At 41.2% G+C, this 27,583-nt stretch overlaps 1 protein-coding gene across 1 annotated transcript in view; it reads right to left on the reverse strand.

Annotated features, from left to right (window-relative positions):
• Positions 1 to 27,583, reverse strand: part of LOC124014229 (phospholipid-transporting ATPase ABCA1-like) — a 290,281-nt gene that overhangs the window by 92,575 nt on the left and 170,123 nt on the right. The window contains exons 30-33 of the mRNA XM_046329029.1: positions 25,883 to 26,022; positions 18,341 to 18,468; positions 11,623 to 11,724; positions 9,812 to 10,001 (exon numbers count right to left, since the gene is read on the reverse strand). Of these exons, the coding sequence (XP_046184985.1) occupies positions 9,812 to 10,001; positions 11,623 to 11,724; positions 18,341 to 18,468; positions 25,883 to 26,022 (560 nt within the window). The remainder of the gene's footprint in view (positions 1 to 9,811; positions 10,002 to 11,622; positions 11,725 to 18,340; positions 18,469 to 25,882; positions 26,023 to 27,583) is intronic.

The following is a 27,583-nucleotide window of genomic DNA, read 5'->3' on the forward strand; positions in this document are numbered from 1 at the left end:
CAATTTACATGAATGGAATAAAGAATATATAAATATTAGGACAAGCAATGTCAGAGCGGTATATCCTAAAATACAGTGGAATAGGACAGAATACAGTATATATACAGTTGAAGTCGGAAGTTTACATACACTTAGGTTGGAGTCATTCGAACTCGTTTTTCAACCACTCCACAAATGACTTGTTAACAAACTATAGTTTTGGCAAGTCGGTTAGGACATCTACTTTGTGCATGACATAAGTAATTTTTCAACAATTGTTTACAGACAGATTATTTCACAGCATCATAATTCCAGTGGGTCAAAAGTTTACATACACTTAAGTGCCTTTAAACAGCTTGGAATATTCCAGAAAATGATGCCATGGCTTTAGAAGCTTCTGATTGACATAATTTGAGTCAATTGGAGGTGTACCGGTGGATGTATTTCAAGTCCTACCTTCAAACTCAGTGCCTCTTTGCTTGATCATGGGAAAATCAAAAGAAATCAGCCAAGACCTCAGAAAACAATTGTAGATCTCCACAAGTCTGGTTCATCCTTGGGAGGAATTTCCAAATGCCTGAAGGTACCACATTCATCCGTACAGACAACCATATGCAAGTATAAAAACCATGGGACCGTGCAGCCGTCATACCACTCAGGGAAAAGACGCATTCTGTCTCCTAGAGATGAACGTACCTTGGTCCGAAAAGTGCAAATCAATCCCAGAACAACAGCAAATGACCTTGTGAGGATGCTGGAGGAAACAGGCACACAATTATCTATATCCACAGTAAAACAAGTCCTATATCGACCTAACCTAAAAGGCCGCTCAGCAAGGAAGAAGCCACTGCTCCAAAACTGCCATAAAAGAAGCCAGACTATGGTTTGCAGCTGCACATGGGGACAAAGATTTATACTTTTATACTGATAACAAGTTCAAAACAGGTGCCAGTAATAGAGGTAACGAGTGGAGGACAGAGGAGCCTCAAAGACGGAGTTACAGGTCTGTGAGAGCCAGAAATCATGCTTGTTTGTAGGTGACCAAATACTTATTTTCCACCATAATTTGCAAATAAATTAATTACAAATCCTACAATGTGATTTTCTGGATTTTTTTTCTCATTTTGTCTGTCATAGTTGAAGTGTACCTACGATGAAAATTACAGGCCTCTCATCCTCTTGAGTGGGAGAACTTGCACAATTGGTGGCTGACTAAATACTTTTTTGCCCCACTGTATATGATGAACAGAGGCTAGCAGAAGTGTAAAAATAGGGGTTGGCGGGTGATGGGACACAATGCAGATAGCCAGGTTAGCCAATGTGCAGGAGCACTGGTTGGTCGGGCCAACTGAGGGAGTATGCACATGAATGTATAGTTAAAGTGACTATGCATATAAGATAAACAGAGAGTAGCAGCAGCATAAAAGAGGGGTTGGGGGGGCACACAATGCAAATAGTCCGGGTAACCATTTGGTTACCAGTTCAGGAGTCTTATGGCTTCGGGGTAAAAACTGTTGAGAAGCCTTTTTGTCCTAGACTAAGCACTCCGGTACCGCATGCCATGAGGTAGTAGAGAGAATAGTCTATGACTGGGGACTTTGACAATTTTTAGGGCCTTCCTTTGACACCGCCAGGTGTAGACGTCCTGGATGGCAGGCAGCTTTGCCCCAGTGATGTACTGAGCCGTACGCACTACCCTCTGAAGTGCCTTGCGGTCGGATGCCGAGTAAATGCCGTACCAGGCAGTGATGCAACAGGTCAGGATGCTCTCGATGTTGCAGCTGTAGAACCTTTTGCGGATCTCAGGACCCATAACAAATCTTTTTAGTTTCCTGAGGGGAAATAGGCTTTGTCGTGCCCCCTTGTGAGGTATTCTAGGTCGGGTGAACAAAAGGACTTGAGTCCCTGTATGTTATCACAATCACACCATAAGTAGAGTAGTTAATCATGAAACATACTGTACACCCCTGCCCTTCTTCTTCCCGGAGAGACATTATTCCTGTCTTCGCGATGAACTGAGAACCCGACTGGCTGACCAGCCTCAGACAGAATATATAGAGAGAGCCATGTTTTTGTGAAACAGAGTACACTACCGGTTAAAAGTTTTAGAACACCTACTTATGCAAGGGTTTTTCTTTATTTTGACATTTTTTTTTACATTGTAGAATAATAGTGAAGACATCAGAACTATGAAATAACACATATGGGATCATGTAGTAACCAAAAAAGTGTTAACCATGTAAAAATAAACGTTATATTTGAGATTCTTCAAATAGCCTCCCTTTGTGTTGTTGACAGCTTTGCCTACTCTTGGCATTCTCTCAACCAGCTTCATGAGGTAGTCACCTGTAATGTATTTCAATTAACAGGTGTGGCTTCTTAAAAGTTCATTTGTGGAATGTCTTTCCTTCTTAATGCGTTTGAGCCAATCAGTTGTGTTGTGACAAGGTAGTGGTGGTGGTATACAAAAATAGCCCTATTTAGTAAAAGACCATGTCCATTTATGGCAAGAAAAGCTAAAATAATCAAAGAGAAATACAGTCCATCTTTTTTCAGACAATGTAGAAAATGTCAAGACCTTTGAACATTTCTTCAAGTGCAGTCGCAAAAACCATCAAGCGCTATGATGGAACTGGCACTCATGAGGACCGCCACAGGAAAGGAAGACCCAGAATTACCTCTGCTGCAGAGGATAAGTTCATTAGAGTTACCAGCCTCAGAAATTGCAGCCCAAATAAATGCTTCACAGAGTTCAAGTAACAGACACATCCAACATCGACTGTTCAGAGGAGACTGTCTGAATCAGTCCTTCATGGTAGAATTGCTGCAAAGAAAACACTACTAAATGCTTCACAGAGTTCAAGTAACAGACACATCCAACATCGACTGTTCAGAGGAGACTGTCTGAATCAGTCCTTCATGGTAGAATTGCTGCAAAGAAAACACTACTAAAAGGACAACATTAAGAAGAAGAGACTTGCTTGGGCCAAGAAACACAAGCAATGGACATTAGACTGGTGGAAATTTGTCCTTTAGTCTGGAGTCCAAATTGGAGATTTTTGGTTCCAACCGATGTGTGTTTGTGAAACGTGGTGTGGGTGAACGGATGTGTACTTCCCACCGTAAAGCATGGAGGAGGAGGTGTTATGGTGTGGGGGTGCTTTGCTGGGGACACTGTCTGTGATTTATTTAGAATTCAAGGCACACTTAACCAGCATGGCTACCACAGCATTCTGCAGTGATACATAATACCATCTGGTTTGGGCTTAGTGGGAATATCATTTGTTTTTCAAAAGGACAATGACCCAACCAAGAAGGAGAGTGATGGAGTGCTGCATCAGATGACCTGGCCTCCACAATCTGCTGACCTCAATCAAATTGAGATGACTCGGAACGTAGAGTGAAGGTAAAGCAGCCAACAAGTGCTCAGCATATGCGGGAACTCCTTTAAGACTGTTGAAAAAGCATTCCAGGTGAAGCTGGTTGAGAGAATTCCAAGAGTGTGCAAAGCTGTCATCAAGGCAAAGGGTGGCTTTTTGAAGAATATCAAAGATAAAATATATTTAGATTTGTTTAACACTTTTATGTTTACTGCATGATTCCATATGTGTTGTTTCATAGTTTTGATGTCTTCACTATTATTCTACAATGTAGAAAATAGTTAAAAAAATAAAGAAGAACCCTTGTATGAGTAGGTGTTCTAAAACATTTGACCGGTAGTGTGTTACTGTAGCGGTTTTCCTTAGGTGAAGTAGAGGCGGACCAAAACGCAGCGTGGTGGTTATTCATGTTTTTTAATTTATAAAGACACTACACATGAGATAACTAACAAAAACAACAAATGTGAGAAAACCTAAAACAGCCTTATCTGGTGCAAAACACAGAGACAGGAACAATCACCCACAAAACCCAACACAAAACAGGCTACCTAAATATGGTTCCCAATCAGAGACAATGACTAACACCTGCCTCTGATTGAGAACCATATCAGGCCAAACATAGAAATAGACAAACCAGACACACAACATAGAATGCCCACCCAGGTCACGTCCTGACCAACACTAAAACAAGGAAAACACACACAAACGATGGTCAGAACGTGACAGTTACAATCCTTGATGTCTCTCTGGAAGGAAATCCTTGCCCTTAGCTCGTCAACTTACGTGGAAGTGGTGGATGGTTTGCGCACCTCCTGAGTCTGACTAAAAGTCCACTCCGAGTGCCTCTTTTCCGCAGGCTGAGTTTTGGAACAGCCTCTGCGATGAGTTCAATTATCCTGGGGGACACTAACTATCCGGTTCGGGAAAGTCTTATTCCTGGTCTTAATGCTGGTAATTATGGTGAGTAACTGTCGCTCTGATATCCAAAAGTTATTCCAGGCTGTATGTAATAACACAAAAATGTGACCCAACATGACCACGCTGGTCAGGCTTGCTTGACCAGCATCCAACCAGCACTGACCGTGCATGGATCAGCATACACCAGCATAGACCAGCTTGACCCCTGGCTGTACTAGTGTTTTGTGCATCAAGGTTGCTTTTTTATTCAGAATAGTTTGTGCAATGGTTTGTTCAAGGGTTGTTTAGCTTCATTTTGAAGGCTTGCTAAAGCATATCTCAATGAATTTGGATGTAAGCATTTTGAAGAACTCTACTCACATAAGTAGTGAATGAAGAAAATATGCACAACTTAAAAGATTTATTTGATAGATAAGGGTGGCAAGGCTATGCAACAGTAGCTGAGTAGAGTTTCCTGATGATAAAGACATCAAACGTAATACTCAGAGAGCCGTCGCTTTATCAATTCCTTTGCACGCATGAAGGCCTTTTAATTTGTTACAGTTAAATATCGCCAGCCAACGAGTGCCAATACATGAGAATTGTAAATAGGCTTACTATTGTATGCCATTTCCATGGAAACATAGATCTCTCTCTCTCTCTCTCTCTCTCTCTCTCTCTCTCTCTCTCTCTCTCTCTCTCTCTCTCTCTCTCTCTCTCTCTCTCTCTCTCTCTCTCTCTCTCTCTCTCTCTCTGTCTCTGTGTCTCTCTCTCTGTGTCTCTCTCTCTGTGTCTCTCTCTCTGTGTCTCTCTCTCTGTGTCTCTCTCTCTGTGTCTCTGTGTGCGTGTGTGTTTTTCAAGGACATATTGGGAGGATAGCAAGGATAAAAGATAAAAGAAATCTACTCCAAAGCCTGTACGTCATGTCATGGTTAATTCAATACAAGCTTCTTTTTTTTTAGGTCAAAAGGAATATATTCTCCCAATGTTCTGGGTTTCTGTTGGTGGTTCGGCCAAAGAGCCACATCAATTCAAGCCCCCCCTGTACAGGACCATGGAGCACAGGTAAGCAATCTATAGCACTCATTGTTTAATAAATGAAGTGTGTGTGTGTGTGTGTGTGTGTGTGTGTGTGTGTGTGTGTGTGTGTGTGTGTGTGTGTGTGTGTGTGTGTGCGTGCGTGCGTGCGTGCGTGCGTGCGTGCGTGCGTGCGTGCGTGCGTGCGTGCGTGCGTGCGTGCATGTGGGTGCGTGTGCAGTGTGTCCGTTCGTGTGTGTGCAGTGTCTGTCCGTGTGTGTTGTGTGTGTGTGCATAGGGTGCGTCAGTTTGTATGTGTGTAGGGTTGGGTGGCACAAAGAGTGGCACAAAGAGACATTCAAATAAAAATACTGTGATTTTAAAGAAGGGAGGGAAATAATAGACAATGGAGAGAGAGAGAGACACTGACTGCCGTGGAAAAAAACCTCATGTATCCAACAGCACCTTTTAATGGGACACCTTGACAGCCTTGTCGAGATCCGGAACATCCAGGTGTCAGAATAAGACAGGTCACGGAAATTGTACTCTTTTTGTCCGGCTGTCTCGGCAAGCATCCCCATCCCATAATACCTGTTCTCCAACCCTCACTTCAAAACGGCCCGTCTTGTCTGGCTTGTCACAAGAGGGGGGGGGGCACAGCGAGGCTTGCGCACAAGCTCAACGAGGCATTACATATCCGGCAAGGGCAGACGTCATGTGATAGTCCAGTCCATCACTATAAAGGAGCTTTTGGAAGGAGGGGGAAGAAATGAGGTCTGGGGATGAGCAGAGCATCATCTCAAGGAGTCGTTTCGCCAAACAGCATGGGCTCCGGGTAGGGGAAGTCATTGGCTTTCAAAGGCCTCTTACTGTCTGTCTGAGAGGGCTCAGCACACATGTGTATACACATAGTGTGCTCACATATACACACACACACACTCCCATGCATAGGTACTGTAGGCATACATAATGCACACTTTGAGCAAGGCATTTAATCCCTAACCTGCTTCAAGGGCCTGCTCTGTGCCGCTTGCCATGTGCCGCTTCCAGCTTTTTGGTGTGTGTGTGTTTGTGTGTGTAAGAATATGTGTGTGTGTGTGTCACAGGTGTGACTACTTCCTATTCATTCAGTTAATGCATCAAGCATTTTAATTTTACAATTGAACTGATTATGAAATTTCAACGTGTGTGTTTAAAACCCCTCTTTTTTATGTTCTAGGCGTCCGCCCACAGGAAGTGAATGCAGTCCGGAGGCATGGTGGAACCTGGTGTGCAGAGAGCTAATGGCATTGTTTGTTGAGAGCACGTGGATAACGTAGTTGTTTGAGCTGTGGAGAACCTGAGAAAATAGACACGTCTCCAGGGCCACTTCCTGTGCCCCTTTCTGTCTGGTTTGTTGATGTTGGTATTTTAAACTATGCATTGGCTAAAAGCAAACTGTGGAATGGAACATGTGAGATGTACCCAACCTGAGCCACATGTCCTCTTAAATATGTTTTGTTTAAAACTGTTGCTTAGTCTCTACTTCACTCTGCCTGCTCAGCCCAGATCCAAAAGAACCTGTCACGTTTCCACCACATAGATGTGTGTGTGGTGTCCGGCAGTAGATTATAATGAAGCAAGGACAATAAAATATCTGTCTAAGAAAATATACATGAAATAGTTTCTTGTTTTTTCTCCTGAAAAGCCAACAGTTCCTCTGCCAAGACTTTGTCAAACATCCCAATTAGCCATCTTACAAGAATGAGGCTTTTACAGTCAAACATCTCAATTTTCATTCCAAGATGATGCGGTACTTCAGAACAAGATGCCAAGCAGAATAAAAACTCACCTCCCACACCAGCTACAGAGAACCAAATGATATATTTCTCAGACTGTGCTTTTGGATACTTATTTGCAAACTGGGTAAGTACTACATCCGTCTCTCTGACATTTGACTTCCACTGAGGGGAAAAAAAGGGGAGTAAACTGAGGAACAGTCGCTGTCGAAAAGCCAACGCGTTGGCACCACACCCTCGCTTAGCGCTGCTGGCTTAAAGTGTCACTCCTTACACCTCTGTCCCGGTTGATGTCATTTCATACATCTACCGTATTTGATTTCTCACCCCTATTTTCTGTTTTGATCAACTGAATTTACCATCCAGGTGGGTGATGAATTATGTCGACCACTCAACACCGGCTGTAACCTCACATCAAATCAACCACCAGAACCTCCTCACCAGTACGGTGTTGACGCTCTCACTCAAGGAGTACATAGTATCTCTCCCAGCTGGTATATGGACAGGCACATGATGTAGCAGGCAATACAAAGTCTCAGAATCACGTGAAGGTCATGTCTGTCACATCCAGAGTGTTTATCTGTCGATGATTGTGTCTTGAAAAGCATGACTGAAAGAATTGGTTTTCGTTTTTGTTTGCAAATGTGGGATATTGACTTTCGATTCACATGTTCCTAAGCCATCAGGGGAAAAAAGTCAATTAATCAGTCAATTAAAATCACTGGGTGCTGTATAACAAAATGTTGCTTTTAGTGGTTTTGATCGTAGGTTATTATAACTTGTGTGCGTAAGTATAACCAGGAGTGATTTCATTAACTTCTTTAAATCAAGCCCAATTTAATTAACTGGTGTTTGTCATTTCAATTCAACCTGTTGCTAGAGTGCAGCATATTTTCTCATAACATTGTTTATTTCCTGAAACCCAATAGAACAGAAAATGCTCATCTCAAGACATGAATGATTGTTAACAAGCCAAGCATGAACCACCCTAGAAAGTAACAAAAAGCATTATGTCTGTCTACCTATTTCCCTCTATATTGGACTTTTATCTATCAGTCTATGGTGGGTACATTACCAAGATCACTTGGCTCACTCAGACTCTCATCTCTCTCTCTCTCTCTTTCATCTCACATACCTTAAATAATAATCCAGAATTCACCCACTGAGAACACACCTTGTGTAAACACCAAAAGCCATTTCCACTAAAAGCTAGAATGCACCAGTTCCCGTCCATCCATTTTGTATCGTTTTCAATATCATTCAAGGTATTGGAGTATTAGAATGGTATTTCCTATTCAAGTCAATGTGTGTTGATGTGGATTCTGTTCGATTAGATAGATATATGTTGTGTAGAAATTCAAAGAGGGTGGCCAGCAGGGATAGGTGGAATGGGCTGAGGGGAGCTGAGGGTTGGGATGTGGAATTGGAGACAAGTGGGAGTGGAGCTGCTGGGCGGGGCCTAGAATGATGGCCAAAAAATAAAGTCAAAATAAAACAATACAAAAAGTACATTTGAATAAAACTGAGTGGCAACGTTGTTACATCTAATGCTTGTTTGCCTGAGGCTGATGCCATACAGGTGTTTGTATGCATGTACACATGCAAGTAGATTGCATGTGTAACAATTCAATAAAAAATAATACTATGAAAATAGAAATCTTTGATGGAGTGGACCAGCAGCCATATTGAGTGTACTGGTGACACATGCACGATTAGCTTTGTCCATTCTAGTAATTTTATTTCTATGATTGGAGAAATCCATTTAGGCCAAAGGAGCCCACTCATTCCTCTCAGCATGCCCGGTGACCAGCGGGGCCACCCACCTCATTGATCACAGTCAGGTTTAAGACTCAATGGGGTCCTGCATTTGGCCATGTATGTTGTTAGGGTAATGGCTTATAAAACATTGCCTTTGATTTCCAAGAGACACACAGGGAAAACCCCAGGCCTTGGAAGTTATAGGGGAGGGGTCGGACATCTGCAAGCTCGGCGCTAACCTGCACCCACTCTCCGAGAGGGGTTGACTAAAAGGGATGATCTGAGAGAGGTCAGAGTTCAAAGGATGCCAGAAAAAGAGTAGTGCGACATATTATCTCAACATACATTTTTTTCTTAAGACCAGCCCTAAGGCTATTGAGGAAGACATGAGACAATAGTAACGTGGATACAATAAAGCTGTCTAACTTCAATGGTTACATTGTCCCAGCTGGACATCCATATTTAGCTGGATATATACACTCTAGCTGACCCTGGTAAAGTAGTTAATGTGGTTAATGGTCATGTAATATCCTGGTTCTGGATCCATTAGTTAAATTGGATGGATTGATTTGTAAGGTGGATCCATCATGGAGGGGATATAGAGTAAAGTATAGCATGCAATAAGTATTACCCATTGTAAGGGGATACTTTGGTAAACATGCTTTCACAATAAAAACTTTGGAGGCGAAGAAGAACTTCAATTTTAGACACCTACATTGCCATTGCAGGACTGTAGATACAGCGCACACTGAATCAACTATGTTACACTTCACCCTCCTTTGACCTCCCCCTCACTGCACCAATTTGACCATCTGGGGTTCGAAGCCTGCTCTTTTAGCTAGCAGAGCTAAAGCTTAAGCATTAGTTCGGGGCGCTAACACAAGTCTTCAGGTCCAACACAGGTTGCCATGTTAAACACACATTTCAGGCCAGAGGTCAAGTATTTCTATTGGAAACCATTATGTTACAAGCAGACCTGGGGTTGACAGATTGTGGACTAACCTGAGGGGGAGGCAGCCCCCCGGCTCCAGGTGGGCAATCTGGCAGCATGATAGTCTTTTGAGGAGTGCTGCACTGGCAGTTAGGGGAAGGGTTGGCCATGCTCCAGGTCCCGTTGATTAAGATGTTGTTGATAGAGGGTTCCACTGAGGGAGTGGTCCATTTAGAATCAATGGGGACACACGGGAGATTCCTGGAGAATGGGGGGGGGGGGTGATGATGGTGATGAAGATGATGATGAAGATGACTAACCATGAGAATCAAAATAGGAAATATCATGCCTTAGCAGGGGATTTCTCAACAGTTATCATCAGAAAGACATAACATTGAAATTTAAGCATGTATACAGTACACTTACTTACACAGTTTTAGAATACCTGTTTAGGTCTAGCTCTTTTTAAACATAGCGTCGCTCTCTAATGAAAACCTTTTTATTTTATATTGAATGCAGTCACTCCACTCAATGTACTCTGAACATTCCATGACTCTAGGAAAATAGCTCCTGAAGGTCCATAAAAGTTTCACTGTATGCTCGTTAATGGGAAAATATGGATTCTTTTTTTCAATTTACTGAAACATTTCTGTTTTGGAGATGAGAGGTTTTCATTCGTCAGCAACGGTAGATGACAAATGACGTTATCAACACAACTACAGCATAGAAGTCTCCTTATCTAAAACAGGGAGGCACGGTAAGTGTTGTTAGTGCGCCGGCTGAAGAGTTAGGGAAGCAGAACAGCTTGATAAAGCATGTTGAACATGATCGGGCTTGACAGAGAGGAGATGGAGCAGTTATGAGATATCAGGTTCACTTACTATTGACAATATTATTCCAACCCCCTAACCGTAAAACAAGGCAAAACTGCACAATCCCAAAAAAACACTCACCTCCGAGAACCCCAGAACGACTGAACGAATATATCAAATAAATGGTGCTAAATAACTTAGATTGATGTATTATTTCATCTCAACCATATACCGTACGATACCGTGTATATGCCTTCGGTTGTACGCAATCAATATTTAGGATTTATTCAATGGTTTTCTTCACTGCATGGATATTGTGTTAGAACATGTACGAATAAAACGGAATGTAGTCTCTCGAGGAATTATCCTGCATGAGATACGCAACTTCAGATTTGATTAACAAACAAAAAAATCCAAATCGACCAGGTTCAGCTTCAGATTTGGTGAAAACAAAATTTGAATTGATTTATTGAGGTTAAAAAAAAATGTGCCAATGGGGGAGATGTTTGCCCAATTCCATATTGACACCTACCCCCTACCCTGTATGCACTTTTGAGATCTGAAATCATTGGATACGAGTATCTGTCCACGTGCTAAGTGTTGCTTGTCACATGTTGCTCTGTATGCACTTATTGTCTGTCTGCATTTATTTTTAAGTGTTTTTAATAACCTGCCCAGGGACTATGTTTGAACAGTTTCCAGGTGGCTACAACATTCACTACTGAAATTTGGATTCATGTGCATTGTCCCTGCAACAATAAACGTAATAGAGTAAAGTAAACAATGTGGGGACATTGCACCAAGCATTTCAGAGTGTAGCCATATCCAATTGAATCTCCCTTTCCATTTCCATCTCTACAACTAATAAGCACTTGATCAACACTTTATCAAATTTGATTATGTGCTTTGCACCCTTCTCCACTGTTCAGAATGAACAGATATTGGGCGGCTTGCTTCACTTGGAGAACTTTATGGGCAATCTAGCAGGAGAAACACTGCAAACGAAACATATGCAGTAATAACATGGAGGGAGGGAGAGGTGTGTCAAAATGGCCGCTGGTCATACTCACGGTATAGGGTTGTTAGCCATGCAGCGAGTCCCAAACCCAGGATTGTTCACCAAAGAGTCCACCACGTGAGCAACCTCTGTATTATTTGGTGGTCCATCATTGCTGTAATGAAATTGGACCTTGTTAGTTAGACTCTAACACTATGCCTTACAGGAGGGCTAATTATCAACATAATCCAAAGCAATCATCTAATCTTTTAATTGCCCGCCATCTTGGACAAATAAAACATCTCCAGTCCCCACAATAACAAACATTTCTCCGATCCCACATCTCAGCTTGATAAGGAACCAAGTGGTGGGTCTGCCGTTGACTGAAAAGCAAAATGTCAGGCAGTCCATGCTCAAAACAGTTGGATCATGCCCTGACCAAGTCAAATCAATATGTATTTGTCACATGCGCCGATTACAACAGGTGTAGACTTTACCGTGAAATGTTTACAAGCCCTTAACCAACAATGAGTGTGAAGTAAAAAAATTGAAAATTAAAGAAACAAATAATTAAACAGCAGCAGTAAAATAACAAGCAAGACTATATACAGGGGGTAGTGGTAAAGAGTCAATGTGCGGGGGTACCGGTTAGTCGAGGTAATATGTACATGTCGAGTTAAAGTGACTATGCATTGATTATAAACAGAGAGTAGCAGCAGCGTAAAAGAGGGGTCTGGTTAGCCCTTTGATTAGCTGTTCAGGAGTCTTATGGCTTGTGGGTAGAATACAAAGCCTTTTAGACCTAGACTTAGCGCTCCGGTACCGCTTGCCGTGTGGTAAAAGAGAGAACAGTCAATGACTAGGGTGGTTGGAGTCTGGCAATTTTTAGGGCCTTCCTCTGACACTGCCTGGTATAGCGGTCCTGGATGGCAGGAAGCTTGGCCCCATTGATGTACTTGACCGTACGCACTACCCTCTGTAGTGCATTGTGGTCGGAGGCTGAGCAGTTGCCATACCAGGCAGTGACGCAACCAGCCATGATGCTCTCGATGGTGCAGCTGTAGAACCTTTTGAGGATCTGAGGACTCATGTCAAATCTTTTCAGTCTCCTGAGAGGGAATAGTCTTTGTCGTGCTCTCTTCACGACTGTCTGTGTGTTTGGACTATGATAGTTTGTTGGTGATGTGGACACCAAGGAACTTGAAGCTCTCAACCTGTTCCACAGGGAGTACAGGAGGGGACTGAGCACGCACCCATGAGAGGCCCTCTTGTTAAGGATCAGTGTGGCGGGTGTGTTGTTCCCTACCCTTACCACCTGGGGGCGGACAACCAGGAAGTCCAGGATCCAGTTGCAGAGGGAGATGTTTAGTCCCAGGGTCCTTAGCTTAGTGCTTTGAGGGCACTAAGGTGTTGAAAGCTGGGCTGTAGTCAATGAATTGCATTCTCACATAAGTGTTCCTTTTGTCCAGGTCAGTCAGGGACTGGTTTGAGTGCAAATGAGATTGCATCAAGTGAGGATCTGTTTGGACAATATGCAAATTGGAGTGGGTCTAGGGTTTCTGGGATAATGGTGTTGATGTGAGCCATGACCAGCCTTTCAAAGCACTTCATGGTTACAGACGTGAGTGCTACGTGTCGGTAGTCATTTAAACAGGTTACCTTATTGTTCTTGGCCACAGGGACTATGGTGGTCTGCTTGAAACCTGTTGGTATTACAGACTCAGTCAGGGACTGGTTGAAAATGTCAGTGAAGACACTTGCCAGTTGGTCAGCGCATGCTCGGTGTACATGTCCTGGTAATACATTTGGCACTGCAGCCTTGTGAATGTTGACCTGTTTTAAGGTCTTACTCACATTGGCTATGGAGAGCATGATCACACAGCCGTCCAGAACAGCTAGTGCTCTCATGCAGGTTGCTTGCCTCAATGCGGGCATAGAAGTAATTTAGCTCATCTGGTAGGTTTGTGTCACTGGGCAGCTCGTGGCTGTGCTTCCCTTTGTAATCTGTAATAGTTTGCAAGCCCTGCCACATCCGATGAGCGTTGAGGCTGGTGTAGTACAATTCAGTCTTATTCCTGTATTGATGCTTTGCCTGTTTGAAGGTTTGTCGGAGGATATAGCAGGATTTATTATAAGCTTCCGGGTTAGAGTCCCACTCTTTGTTAGCTCAGTGCAGATGTTGCCTGTAATCCATGGCTTCTGATTGGAATATGTACGTACTGTCACTGTGGGGAAAACGTCGTCGATGCACCTATTGATGAAGCTGATGACTGAGGTGGTATACTCCTCAATGCCATTGGATGAATCCCAGAACCTATTCCAGTCTGTGGTAGCAAAACAGTCCTGTAGCTTAGCATCTCCTTCATCTGACCACTTTCTTATGACCGAGTCACTGGTGCTTCCTGCTTTAGTTTTTCTTGTAAGCAGGAATCAGGGGGATAGAATTATGGTCATATTTGCCAAATGGAGGGTAAGAGAGAGCTTTGTATGCATCTCTGTGTGTGGAGTAAAGGTGGTCTAGAGTTTTTTTCCCTCTGGTTGTACATTTAACATGCTGGTAGAGATTAGGTAAAACGGATTTGAGTTTCCCTTCATTAAAGTCCCCGGCCACTAGGAGCATTTTCCTGTTTGCCTATGGCCGTATATAGCTCATTGAGTGCGGTCTTAGTGCCAGCATCGGCCTGCGGTAGTATATAGAAAGCTACGAAAAATATAGATGTAAATTCTCTTGGTAGATAGTGTAGTCTACAGCTTATCATGAGATACTCTTGCTCAGGCAAGCAAAACATTTGGACTTCCTTAGATTTCATGCACCAGTTGTTGTTTACAAATATACACAGGCCATCGCCCCTTGTCTTATCAGAGGCTGCTATTCTATCCTGACGAAAAAGCTTAACACCCGCCAGCTATATGTTAATCATGTCGTCGTTCAGCCACAACTCGGTGAAACATAATATATTACATGTTTTTAATGTCCCGTTGGTAAGGTATATACGTGCTCGTAGTTTGTCTATTTTATTATCGGTTGATTGTACGTTGGCTAACAGGACCGATGGTAAAGGTAGATTACCCTCTCGGCGACGGATCATTACAAGGCATCCGGACCGTCGTCCACCTTATCTCTGTCTTTTCCTCCTGCAAATGACAGGGATGAGGGCCATGTTGGCATCCGAAGTAAATCCTTAATATATGCCATTTAGCAGACGCTTTTATCCAAAGCGACTTACAGTCCTGTGTACATACATTCTACGTATGGGTGGTCCCGGGAGTCGAACCCACTACCCTGGCGTTACAAGCGCCATGCTCTACCAACTGAGCTACAGAAGGACCCATCCAACTCGTCGAAGAAGAAGTATTCCTCCAGTACGTGGTGAGTAATCGCTTCCCTGATATCAAGAAGCTCTTTTTGGTCATAAGACACGGTGGCAAAAACATTATGTACAAAATAAGTTACAAATAACGCGAAAAAACATACACAATAGCACAATTGGTTACGGGAGCGTAAAATGGCAGCCATCTCCTTCGGCATCATTAGTTCTATCCTGGTGGAACTTTGGGGGTTTAAGTTACTGGACTAGATACTGTAATCGGAATTTGATTAGGTCACTAAGGGCTTGGCTCACTGAATCAACCAAGATTAGGAGGATGGGTATATTTACAGTATTTCCATCACTGGAGAGAGAAATTGGCCAAAAGGAAATTAGATCAGTGTATATTGTGTATATTGTATTGTTTTTATTTAAAGTAGTGCAAGATACCCAGCTAACATGCAACCGTGATTAGTGTCATGAAGGATGACAGAGTAATAATTTTAGGGCACTGGCATTTTGTTGAGAACATTACATTTCCAAATGAAAACATACCACTTAGCAGGTATGGATGAGAAAAGCTCTTGGCATTCTGAATGTATCAGATGTCAACATAACATAAACTCTGTGTGTGTGCGTGTGCGTGTGCGTGTGCGTGTGTGTGTATATATGTGTGGTGTGTGTGTGCATGTGTGCATACAGTATGCTCCATCTGTTTGTTTACATCAGCGCACTCTACGGTACTTATGTGCCTGGAGGGAAAACAGACAGTTTACAAATCAATGTATACACAAACTCTGCTCTTTATCTTGGCTCTAAAAACACAGCATTTCATAAAGATCATAACTAGGGTCCAGCGTGGTCACTGCTGGCCAATGGGATTAGTACAACGTTTATAGGCTCATTTATCTCTCATGAAGGTCAGTCTAAAGTATATAATTTCCTCCGCCATAAGCGAGGAGAGAAATCGAAGTGGTTGATTGCAAAAATGGATTATGCTCAGCCATCTGTTTTACCATTAATGATAGTTGAGAATATGTCCCAAATAGAACCCTATTCCCTTACAGTGATCTATTTTTGACCAGGGCAGTACACTATATTTGGAATAGGGTGTGATTTGGGACACAAACTGGGATGAACAATTATTCAAGGTAACAAGACTATTGGGGGGACAAAATGAACACAGACACACTAGAACTAATCTTAGGAAAGTCTTACAGTAGTAGTAATAGTCAATTTAGATGCAATGAATTAGAACAAATAATGCAGATCTGAGTGTTGTAATACTAATGTAGCCGACGCCTACTCTCTGAAATAAAATATGGCTATTTATTGAAGAGGCATAATGCTCTGGCAGGAAATATGTGTTTCCTTGAGTGTAAAATAAAGTGGTTGCTTTCTCGTAAGACTGCCTTGGAAGAAAGAATGGTTTCTCATCATTACTTTGGTTGTATAACCTCCACTCCATGTCAGATGGATTAACTTTAACTTAAATATCATGGAGTAGGGATCAGATTGCACATTCAACTCACTCCTTTCAACTCCCCTCTCATCTGAGAGACGCATTGTATGGATATCACATTTTTAAAGAAATTTAAGTCTTAAGAATATTTTGTTCATGGGACAAGCCTAATCGTGTTCATGTTTGAATCGAAAAGTGTCATCAATGTTCGACCATACTATTCAAATACTCCATTATTAAGGGATACGAAGTTGCATTAAATTGCACGGCATAGATATGATGTTATTCATGTTCATTTTAAACATTAGGAGCATAACAATTGCTTTTTAAACCAGCCATTTTAACCTGAATTTGCCAAATTTCCAGGGCACGTTTAGTTGACGTTGACTATTTCAGCTGGAGCATGTGCTATATACTCTCTCTGTCTGTATAGAACAGGATCGAGCCTGTTGTGGCTTTTCCAGACATCACAAAGGGAAGTGTCTTAAAATAATTCATGGGGAAGACTATGTGCAGTAATTGACCACATGTCAGAGAAGTGAAAAAACTTCAGCTTGCTAATGGTGACACATACCAAGGCTAGTTTCTGGTTGTTCTGATGAATACTGCATATTTAATGTGGTGTAACAATTGCAGTTAAGACTCACTGCCTTTAGTCTAACTTCAACTAAGAAGGTGAAATTCTAGCCAGTGAAAAAGGCATATACCCGCAATTTCCATAGCAACCATTTAAATAGTTAGGTGGAGTCACTGCTATGAGTCACTCGTCCCTCAACTGACAGTGCAGGTGGAATCATTGCGGGAGCAGACATAAGACAATGCTAAGAAGGTGAATCTCTAGACAGTAAAAAAAAAACATACCTGTGATTTCCATAGCAACATGTTAGAAGCCTGATAGTTCTTTTTAAACCGTCCAACTGGATCAATCTATTACAATGATCTCCCCTGAATAAAATAAGCAAACCTCCGTAGAATATCAATGAGCAGGAGGAGGGAACTCTATGAAATATTCAACATGTTTTTCACATTACTTCTATTTATTTTAATGTATTTTTATAAGCAAACCCCAAAATGCAATGCAAGAAATTCTCAAAAGAAATCTGTGTTACTGTAAGTATAAAAACCAACTTGCCAATATGTTACAGTATGTATAGAATATATATGGTGTCCATATTAGGACAGCCTCAATCTCAGCAGAAAATAAATCCATCTTAGATTGAGGGTGTCCTTGTATAGACACTGTAAATATAAGTGTGTTTCTGTGACACTTAAACAAGGATGAAAAAAAACATTGTTAAACCAGCTATGCAACTGATTCCACCATTTTCCGTCCATCTACACCAGAGCTCAGATGGCATCCTTAAAAGTGTGTACAATTAATTATGCCTTGACATCTGGGATTCAACTCAGTGTTACTGTGAGTGAATGTATATCTTCTGTCCATCAAATGGGCAGCTATAGGTCTCCTCATGAGATTAATAAAAATGTAACTTTATTTCTTTGACAGATTATGTGAGTCAGAGCTCAAACATTGGATTCTGACATGTACTGCCATGTCAAGGCCGAAGCCAGATTATTACCCAGTCAGTTTGAACACACTGGAATTTGTGAGGTATCTCCAATGCTCTCTTCTCTCCCCCAGAAAGACAGTAAATCTCAGTGCCAAATATCACCATATTGGTGCACTATATACAGAATAGGGTGGCATTGGGGACACAGTCAAATTCATTCCAATATGCCAAAGTCTTTCCCAAAAAATGTCCCTCCAAACATTGGTACTAGGAGCAATCCACCTCCATCACATATGTGGTTTCTGCATTCAGATAAACAGTATGCCCATTATTCTTAACGTCATAGTAGAATGACTTTATATTTTTTATAATTCTTTCTATCTGTCCTGCTCAGGTTACCCTGCTGAGTTTGCTACGTTTACACAAATGCAATACAAATCTCAGCATATTCACCTGTACTGATAAAGGTGTGATTATAAAGTCAGAGAGCATGATGTTTCAATGGCTCACCTGTAGAATGTCATCTGGGGCAGCCCGTACATCCATGGCTGCAGCTCCAGATTAGGGTACTCAGCAAAAGGGGGAATGATGACGGAAAAGATGAGAGACAGGCAGACGAAGACAGCTGGCAGAATCACCTGTGTGACATTGACATTATTACACTTTTGTGGCAATGCCTTTTTTAGGTATCCTATCCTGTGAAAACACTGTTACAGAAGGCCGATACAATGCGTTTAATATCAGTTCATGACAATTACTGACTATCCACATAACTTTCTTATTTAACTAGGCAAGTCAGTTAAGAACAAATTCTAATTTACAATGACGGACTACCGGGGAACAGTGGGTTAACTGCCTTGTTCAGTGGCAGGATGACAGATTTTTACCTTGTCAGCTCGGGTATTCGATCCAGAAACCTTTCAGTTACTGGCCCAACGCTCTAACTACTAGACCACCTGCCGCCCTGTTACATGCATATCTTATATACAGTATACTGTATACTAATCGGCTGGCGGGTATGAGCATTGGACCAGTAACCGAAAGGTTGCTGGATCGAATCCCCGAGCTGACAAGTTAAAAATCTGTTGTTTTGCCCCTGAACAAGGTAATTAATCCACTGTTCCCTGGGCACTAATGATGTGTACAGTATGTTAATTAAGGCAGCCCCCTGCACCTCTCTGATTCAGAGGGGTTGGGTTAACTGCAGAACACACAGTTCAGTTGAAAGCATTCAGTTAAACAATTGACTAGGTATCCCCCTTTTTCTTGTAGTGGGATATCCAAAGTCATATGTGTTACAATACTACTTTCACCAGCCAACCAAATGAAGCATTTTCCCCGCAGAATCAGAAAAGGTGTGTAGTTTCATGTGTCGGACTGAGGATCCCTTGAGGGAGCATTGAAGTGTTATTGCGCAATCCAATTAGCAAACGCTGGGAGTGATCGGGGATAAAGATAATAATTTGTCTTTTCACTTGTCATGCGTTTTCATCCAGAGTGGAATGTGCTGTACCGGACTACATACTTACAATTCAATTCAAACTAAGTATCATTACCACAAATCTGCTATGGTGGGTTTGGCCTTGGAAAGAACAATGCATAAGCAGAAAATACCTCATCACTACTATACAGTATGGTAGTGGATCTTTGATGGTATGGGGTTATTTGGCTTCCACTGGTCCTGGAACACTTGTTAAGGTCAACAGCATCATGAACTTTACTAAGTATTTTGCCAAAAACCTGGCTGCCTCTGCCAGGAGGCTGAAACTTGGCCGCAAGTGAATCTTCCAGCAACCTTTCAGTTACTGGCCCAACGCTCTAACTACTAGGCTACCTGCCGCCCTGTTACATGCATATCTTGTATACAGTGTACTGTATACTAATCAGCTGGCAGGTACGAGATAACCCCAAGCACACATCAAAAGTCACCCCATAAATTGCTTGAACATAATATCAACATTTTGCAATGGCAATCTCGCCTTCCGGATTTGAACCCCATTGAAAACCTGTGGTTTGAATTGAAGAGCGCAGTCCATAAGCGCAGACAAAGGATATCAAGGATCTGGAAAGATTATGTATGGAGGCATGGTGTAAGATCTCTCCCAATGTGTTCTCCAATCCCATTAAAAATATTGTAGAATAATATAATTTTCCCATGTTTTTAATCGCTCAGCATATTCATTTTTATGTCTTTTTAACTCATCTTTACCAAGGGATCCAATCATTTTGGACCACACTGCATATAAATCGTGTGTGCATGTGGTGTAGGATTGCATACATCTGTCTGTCTTGTGTCGTGCATTTGCATGTGCACGTGTGCTTGCGAAAGGTGTGAAAGACACGGAGAGGTGAAATCATAACATCCAACGCTACTGTTGTAACATCACTCCACCCCTACCCCCATCATCACCCCCACCCTCACCGTTACAATCCACAATGAAAGTGATGCACACAATCAGACATGAGACCAAACGCTTTTATACCCTCGTCAATTATAATGCTTGCCGTTTACTTGTTTTGGCTGCCTTTCATGTCTAAAGAGTTTGATTAAACACTTTCAAACACTTGCTTTGTCAACTGCCGCCTCCTTAGGCATAATGCATTTTGCACTGTTCTCTTTTCCTGCCACCACAGCATCCCCCCTATTCTCTCCTCCATGTAAAATGTTCCCTTTTCATTTCCATTCTTGGAGCTGACAAAAAGGTCATAGACAGAATGGACAATATCTTTCATCGTTAAACACTTGTACTGCTAGATACTCCACTGAAGAGGGAGGTTTGCTGAACTTAATTAATTACATGCTGCAATTTCCGGAGCCCATTCATACAATACAAATGAAAAATGCTATATTTACATCAGAGTTCTATGTAAATGCGGGCGCCGCTAAAATAATAGTCTGCGACAACTGAAAAGCCTCTGAATGAGATAATCCCGAACACACACACTTTCTCTCAGACTGTAATTGTGTGTGGCATCTGGTAGTATTTCTTCTGTGAACACACGCCAAACAATAGAGAAAAGTAATTAAGTTCACAATGTGCTCCATAGACTACGGGTTTATCACACTCTCAAATTTGGTGAAACATGGAAGATAATAATATTAAATGGGTAGAAACACCAAAATGAAATTATAGTGTTTTCAGATTCACTGTAAAAAATAACTGATTCATTTTATTGCATTTAATTTGAGGGCAGACTGGCTAGTTGGCATATTTGGTATTTGTTTTTTTTATTAGGATCCCCATTAGCTGTTGCAAAAGCAGAAGCTACTCTTCCTAGGGTTCACACAAAACATGAAACATAATAGAGAATGACATAATACAGAACAGCATTAGACAAGAACAACTCAAGGACAGAACTAGACACAGTACATTTTAAAAAGGCACACGTAGCCTACATATCGATGCATACACACAAATGATCTATGTCAAATAGGGGAGAGGCACACGAGGTGTTTCTTTATCCATTTTGTGAAACCAGGTTTGCTGTTTATTTGAGCAAAATGAGATGGAAGGAAGTTCCATGCAATAAGGGCTCTATATATTACTGTACATTTTCATGAATTTGTTCTGGATTTTGGGACTATGAAAAGACCCCTGGTGGCATGTCTGGTGGGATAAGTGTGTGTGTAAGTTGACTTTGTAAACAATTTGGGATTTTCAACACATTAATATTTCTTATAAATAGAAGAAGTGTTGCAGTCAGTCTCTCCTCAACTCTTTGCCAAGAGAGACATGCATAGTATTTATATCAGCCCTCTGATTACAATTAAGAGCAAAATATGCCTCTCTGTTCTGGGCCAGCTGCAGCTTAACTAGGCCTTTCCTTGCAGCACTGGACCATACGACTGGACAATAATCAAGATTAGACAAAACTAGAGGCCGCAGAACTTGCTTTTAGGAGTGTGGTTTCAAAAAAGCAGAGCATCTCTTCATTATGGCTATACCTCTCCCCATCTTTGCAACCACTGAATCTATATGTTTTGACTATGACAGTTTACAATCTAAGGTAACGCCAAAGTAATTTAGTCTCCTCAACTTGTTCAATAGCCACTCCATTCATTACCAGATTCAGCTGAGGTCTAGCACTTAAGGAATGTACCAGATACAATGCTCTTGGTTTTAGAGATGTTCAGGACCAGTTTATTACTGGCCACCCATTCCAAAATAGACTGCAACTCTTTATTAAGGGTTTCAGTGACTTCATTAGCTGTGGTTGCTGATGTGTATATGGTTGACTCATCAGCATACATGAACACACATGCTTTGTTTAATGGCTGTGGCAGGTCATTGGTAAAAATAGAAAAGGGTAGAGGCCCTAGAGAGCTTCCCTGCGGTACACCACACTTTACATGTTTGACATTAGAAACACTTCCATTAAAGAAAACCCTTGAGTTCTATTAGATAGATAGCTCTGAATCCACGATATGACAGATGTTGAAATGCCATAGCACCCAAGTTTTTTTCAACAATAGGTTAGGGTCATTAATAGCAAAGGCTGCATTGAAATCAAACAGTACAGCTCCCACAATCTTCTTATTAGCAATTTCTTTCAATCAATCATCAGTCATTTGTGTCAGTGCAGTACATGTTGAGTGCCCTTCTCTATAAGCATGCTGAAAGTCTGTTGTTAATTTGTTTAAAGAGAAATAGCATTGTATTTGGTCAAACATTTGTTTTTGTGAATCTACTAGCTTGCCTATCCAATTGCGTGAGAAAAGCACAGGGCCCGTGCGGTGCACATATATAGGTAGCACATGCTGCATCGGATATCCAAATGAAAATTGCATCCAACATGCAAAATGCAAATGTTAAAATATCTGATGTAGCATATGTCCTAAAATGTCCTAACACCGACCTACACATAAAACAGACCATCAACCATAGAGGTATATGATACACTATTAACTGTGTAATAATTCATTCTATGCCATCAACAGGGATTTTGATATGCATCATTTTCATGCCAACATGTTCTCAATCCACCCTACTACTCACACTTGTCTTTCTTGCCAACACTGACTTGGCTTATAACTACTTTTATCAAGAACATTTTTTACTTACTATGACTGTGATATGTCATTGGTCGTGTCCAAATACCCATACTAGTGTTCTAAATAGTAGGCATTTTGGGCATGTGAAAAAAAATGTTTTATAGTACGTGAAATTTCGAAAATGTATTATGCTTTAAATGCCAGGATGTCATAGTCATTTCTAATTTACATCTAGTAGAATTTGTTGCACACTATTGAGGAAGAGAGTTGTCTTTTGAGAGCCACGTGTATCTGACCACAGCTGATAATCAGCTGAGAGGAGCTCTGTACCAAAATGAAGGTATGGAGGGAATCAACACAACTGTGTATTAGATGACACATTCTCAGTAGGATGAGACTAGTATGCTGATACTTGTAGCTTGCTGTATTCGTTTTTACTAAACAGTACATTCTAAATAGTACGTAGTACGATTAGTACACAGTATGTAGTTTCAGTAAGTAGTAGGCAAGACAGATTTCGGACAAGGCCGTTGTCTCACATAGCTATGTTATGATGGATTCACTAACCGTAAGTGCTAAATTCTAAATCTTCCACATTATACAATATACAATGTTGGCCTTTAAATTATAAACAAGGTTAATTGACCGGAAATAACAACAACCAAAATAAATTAGACTAATTCAGCTAATAACAAAGACTCACTGCAATACACAGGCTAATTTGATCACTAATAACAGTTAGTTAGCAATTGATGGAACATTTCAGAACATCACAGAAAGCTATTTTATGTACCAACTTAAGTAGATGTAACCTTGTTACCATTGGTTACATATCTGAGAGGAAGTCACCGAGTGCAGCTCAGCTCATCAATTAACCAACTAGTGAATCACAGGAAAATAGAGAAACTGTAGAACAAAGCGACTGGAAGGTCAATGTCGTAAGACATTATAAAACACAGACTATGTTCTTTCAATTTCCTGTATGCTGCCTTGTAAATTGACAGAATTCACTTTTCAATTAAATTGTCGATGTAATATGAGTTTACAATTATATAAGGATGTAGAGACTCCTTTCTTTGTGGATAAAAGTTGTCGTGTCATGGGCCTGGTTTCCTGCATTCAATATTTATTTGTTTTTAAAATGACTGAAGTGTGAAGTTAATACCAATTGTTTGGCATAGCACACAAAAGTATGACTAAATATCTGTACACTTTGCCACAAACTACCGTCAGTGTTCAATTTATACAAGAAATATTTAGTGTACCAAACGTGTCTTGAGGGTGCCCAATGTTGAAATTCCTTGATTTGCCCCCCTTGTCACTTGAACCATGACTATTGTATTCGTCAGTTTGGCTGCAACAATGGTTTTAAGAAAACAGCTTTGATGCCAACAACAGAATCTAAAGTTTAACACTATGAACATTCTGGGAAACAGAGGCCTGGCCCTGAATGATATCTATGTGCATCCATTGGAAGGAGGGTCATCAGCAGTGAAGGCAGAGGACATCCATTTTGAATCAAGCACAATGCTTCCACACACAGCTCTGGTATAACCTCGGAAAGACATCGCAATCAGACTCAGGTACGTACGTCGAGTTCCGATTCAGTCACCTGGGCTCACATGACACAAGAGCTTGCCTCCCTACCACTTCCTCAAGTCCAGGTACTTAACCGTCCATCTCCTAACTTTCGTCCCCATAAATCACTTCATTTTGAGTCTCCTCTTTTGAATTCCCCACCGGCTCTGTTTAAAGAGATTACCTCACGCCACATTCATATAAGCTAACAATGGGAGCTGTTTACATGACGGTCAGGGCCTTTGTCAGCCCCGCAAGTGACATGAATGGGCAGGAAGAGAGGTGGAACGAGAGGAAGAAGGAGGGAGGAGAGGAGCCATGAAACAAAGGTTGCGTCCCAATTGGAATCCTGTTCCCTTTAGAGTGGACCACTTTGGATGAGGGCTCATAGTCAAAAGTAGTGCACTGTATAGGAAATAGGATTCCATTTGGGACTCACTTCCACTCCACACACATCTCCCCTCGCTAACAAAACATAGTCACGTCCGGTATTGACAGTGACTAATGGTATGATCGGTATTGCAGCGAGTTACAGAGGGAAGTGTGTTCTAGAATTCGGCAGGTGGTAGGTTTACACACAGGCGAATAGGAGAAGTGGAGTGGAGTACTTCATGATGATGGTGCCTTTGGAGTGTAATTAATTCAATGTCGTGGTATCATTCATCGCTGATGGGGTTGCACCATGTCTACACACGTGTTATGAATAAAGATTTGCATCAATATGATTATTAGTGGATCAGAGCTCAAAATAATTGACAAAGAAACAGAAAATCGGAGTTTGTACGTCAACAATTGTGCATCATCTCTGACGAAAAGTTAATGTAAGATGTCATGTAAATAGATAACCATCTATTGGTTCTGACTCTGAATTAAAATAACTCGCAAAACGATACAGACATACACTTTACAGCTAATAGCAACCTGCCAGTGAGCTAATTGTTATGATAATCTTATTTGATACATAACTAATGAAACCACATTATTAGCATACTGACAAATTAGAAGAAAAAAAACATAGACATCTCTTTGCCTTTGAGGTTCCTATTAATTTAAAGTGGAAACCGTTATGAGAGGAGACAGGAAGTTCTCATAGCTGGTGTGTGTGGTGTGTATGTGTGTTTGTGTGTGTTCTAAACAGATTTTAGTTTACATTACAGAGCATCTCTTAAAGTTGTGATGGGCTCTGTCTCCTTGGCAGATAAGACAGATAAGCCCTTCAGATAAGATAAAACATCCACTTTCCTTTAGAAACATATAATACATTCTAGGTTTGTTGCATACATAGGGACTGAGCATTCGTTTTTCTCCTCCACAGATTGAAGAGTTGGTAGTACTTTCATATCTATTTGTCAAACTACTTCCCCCTACGGTACGTAGCCACCTCTTTTTACAAAATAATGGATTTTTTCATGACACTACTACACTTAAGGGTATAGAAAACAGAGGCGTAGAGAACTGTGAGGTTTGTGTGTGGTCATTACCTGAGCAATGATGCCTTTGCGGCTCCTGCGTGCGTGGTGGAAACGTTTGATGAAGAGGGCCAGGAATTGTCTCCGGATTAGTTCCCATCCCATTATCACACTGGAGCCCTTCCCATTCACATTGGCAACTCTCTCCACATCTAAAATGGACACAGATGATTCATTGCATTTTAGGTACAATACAGTGTTCATGAAATTAATGAAAACCATCTGACAATCTGTTAGGCTCTTAGGTTTGTAGGAAGCCAATGAAAATGTTTTAGCCTCTCTCACAGTGTAGAAAATAACACCTCAATAACACTATCTTAATGAGTAAAACAAAGCCCACAAAATAAGCAATGTGGCCTCTTATCTGTCTAAAAAGTCCAAGAAAAGTCTTTGAAAATTGTGAAATAAAATGTGTTTCATAAGTGGGCTTGCTCAGGAAGAAATTGAAAAGGAAGTGGGCAATTTCTGATACTATTGCATCATGTAAAATGAAAACCTCATGCGTGGAATATGAATTGAAAGGGCTATGGGAATTTGTTTGGCTTTCCAAAATGGCCGCCAGTTTGTGGAAAAGCTGCACCTGTGTGACAAATTGACTCTGTTGCCAACCAATGAGAGCAAGAACTGGAGCAAGAACTGTCACAATGACTGACCTTTTGCGTCTTCTCCGGTGTTAATTGTCAGAGAGCAGCAAATAATAAGGCTTCGTGAAAACATATTAATGTGTGTGCCAACTTCTTAGGGATAGGCGTCTTTCATGACACAAGGCGTTGACGGGACAGTTGTAAATCATGCAGCGCCGTGTGTCACGATCGCAGGTTTTTAGAGAAACAACAAATTTTGGTTCATATAAGTGTCTTATATCAGAAAGATTAAATTCTTGTTAATATAACCGCACTGTCCAATTTACAGTAGCTATTACTGCAAAGAAAATGCCATGCTATTGTTTAAGGAGAGCTCCTAACAACAAAACACTATGTTCACAGCGATAGGTTTGATAAATTCACCCCTGAAGGTGAAATGTGTACAATTTTGTATTTCCACTCGTTCAATTCGCAAAGAAAGGAATCTGTGAAAATCTAACTCTAAACGTTGTTTCAACCAGTCAAATCACATTCGTATTTATTCCTCAGAGATCCTAGAACGTAACCAGACTTCACTATATCATTAGGTGTGTACTGTACTAGATCCTATAGGACCCCAAATTTGGTCAGAGAGCGTCGCATTCATGGCGCGCCGATGACATGGGCGGTCTTCACTTGATTGACTGTAACTTTGTCAAATAAGCACCAATCGGGGTCAAACAGAGCTAGATAGCCAATGAGCTGGGCTTTTTGGGAGTATGCGGAAACCCCGTATCTGTCGCAAAATGTTGCTGCTAACCTTGTGCGGCAGCAAGCCTTTTCCTTCTGGACAAAGTTACAAGAATATTGAAGTTTTCAAGTTTTGAAAACTGTGTGTTTTGCGAATGATGAACTTACAATAGGACTACTAATACTGGAAAAGCAAAATCAAAGTCCAATTATAGAGATTTGATGATATTCTTGCAGAAATATGTAATGTAAATGTAAATGTCTCCTTCACGATTTGCCCAAATGTACCTGGGTGACTTCACACTAAATGTCATGAAGCTTGCTCATACTTCAAGTTATCAGTCTGACACTTTGAACATACACTGAATAACAACCAGATTGATGGCTGGATTTGGGACGT

The sequence above is a fragment of the Oncorhynchus gorbuscha genome, linkage group LG25, assembly GCF_021184085.1.
Source record: "Oncorhynchus gorbuscha isolate QuinsamMale2020 ecotype Even-year linkage group LG25, OgorEven_v1.0, whole genome shotgun sequence".
Taxonomy (NCBI): Eukaryota; Metazoa; Chordata; class Actinopteri; order Salmoniformes; family Salmonidae; genus Oncorhynchus; species Oncorhynchus gorbuscha.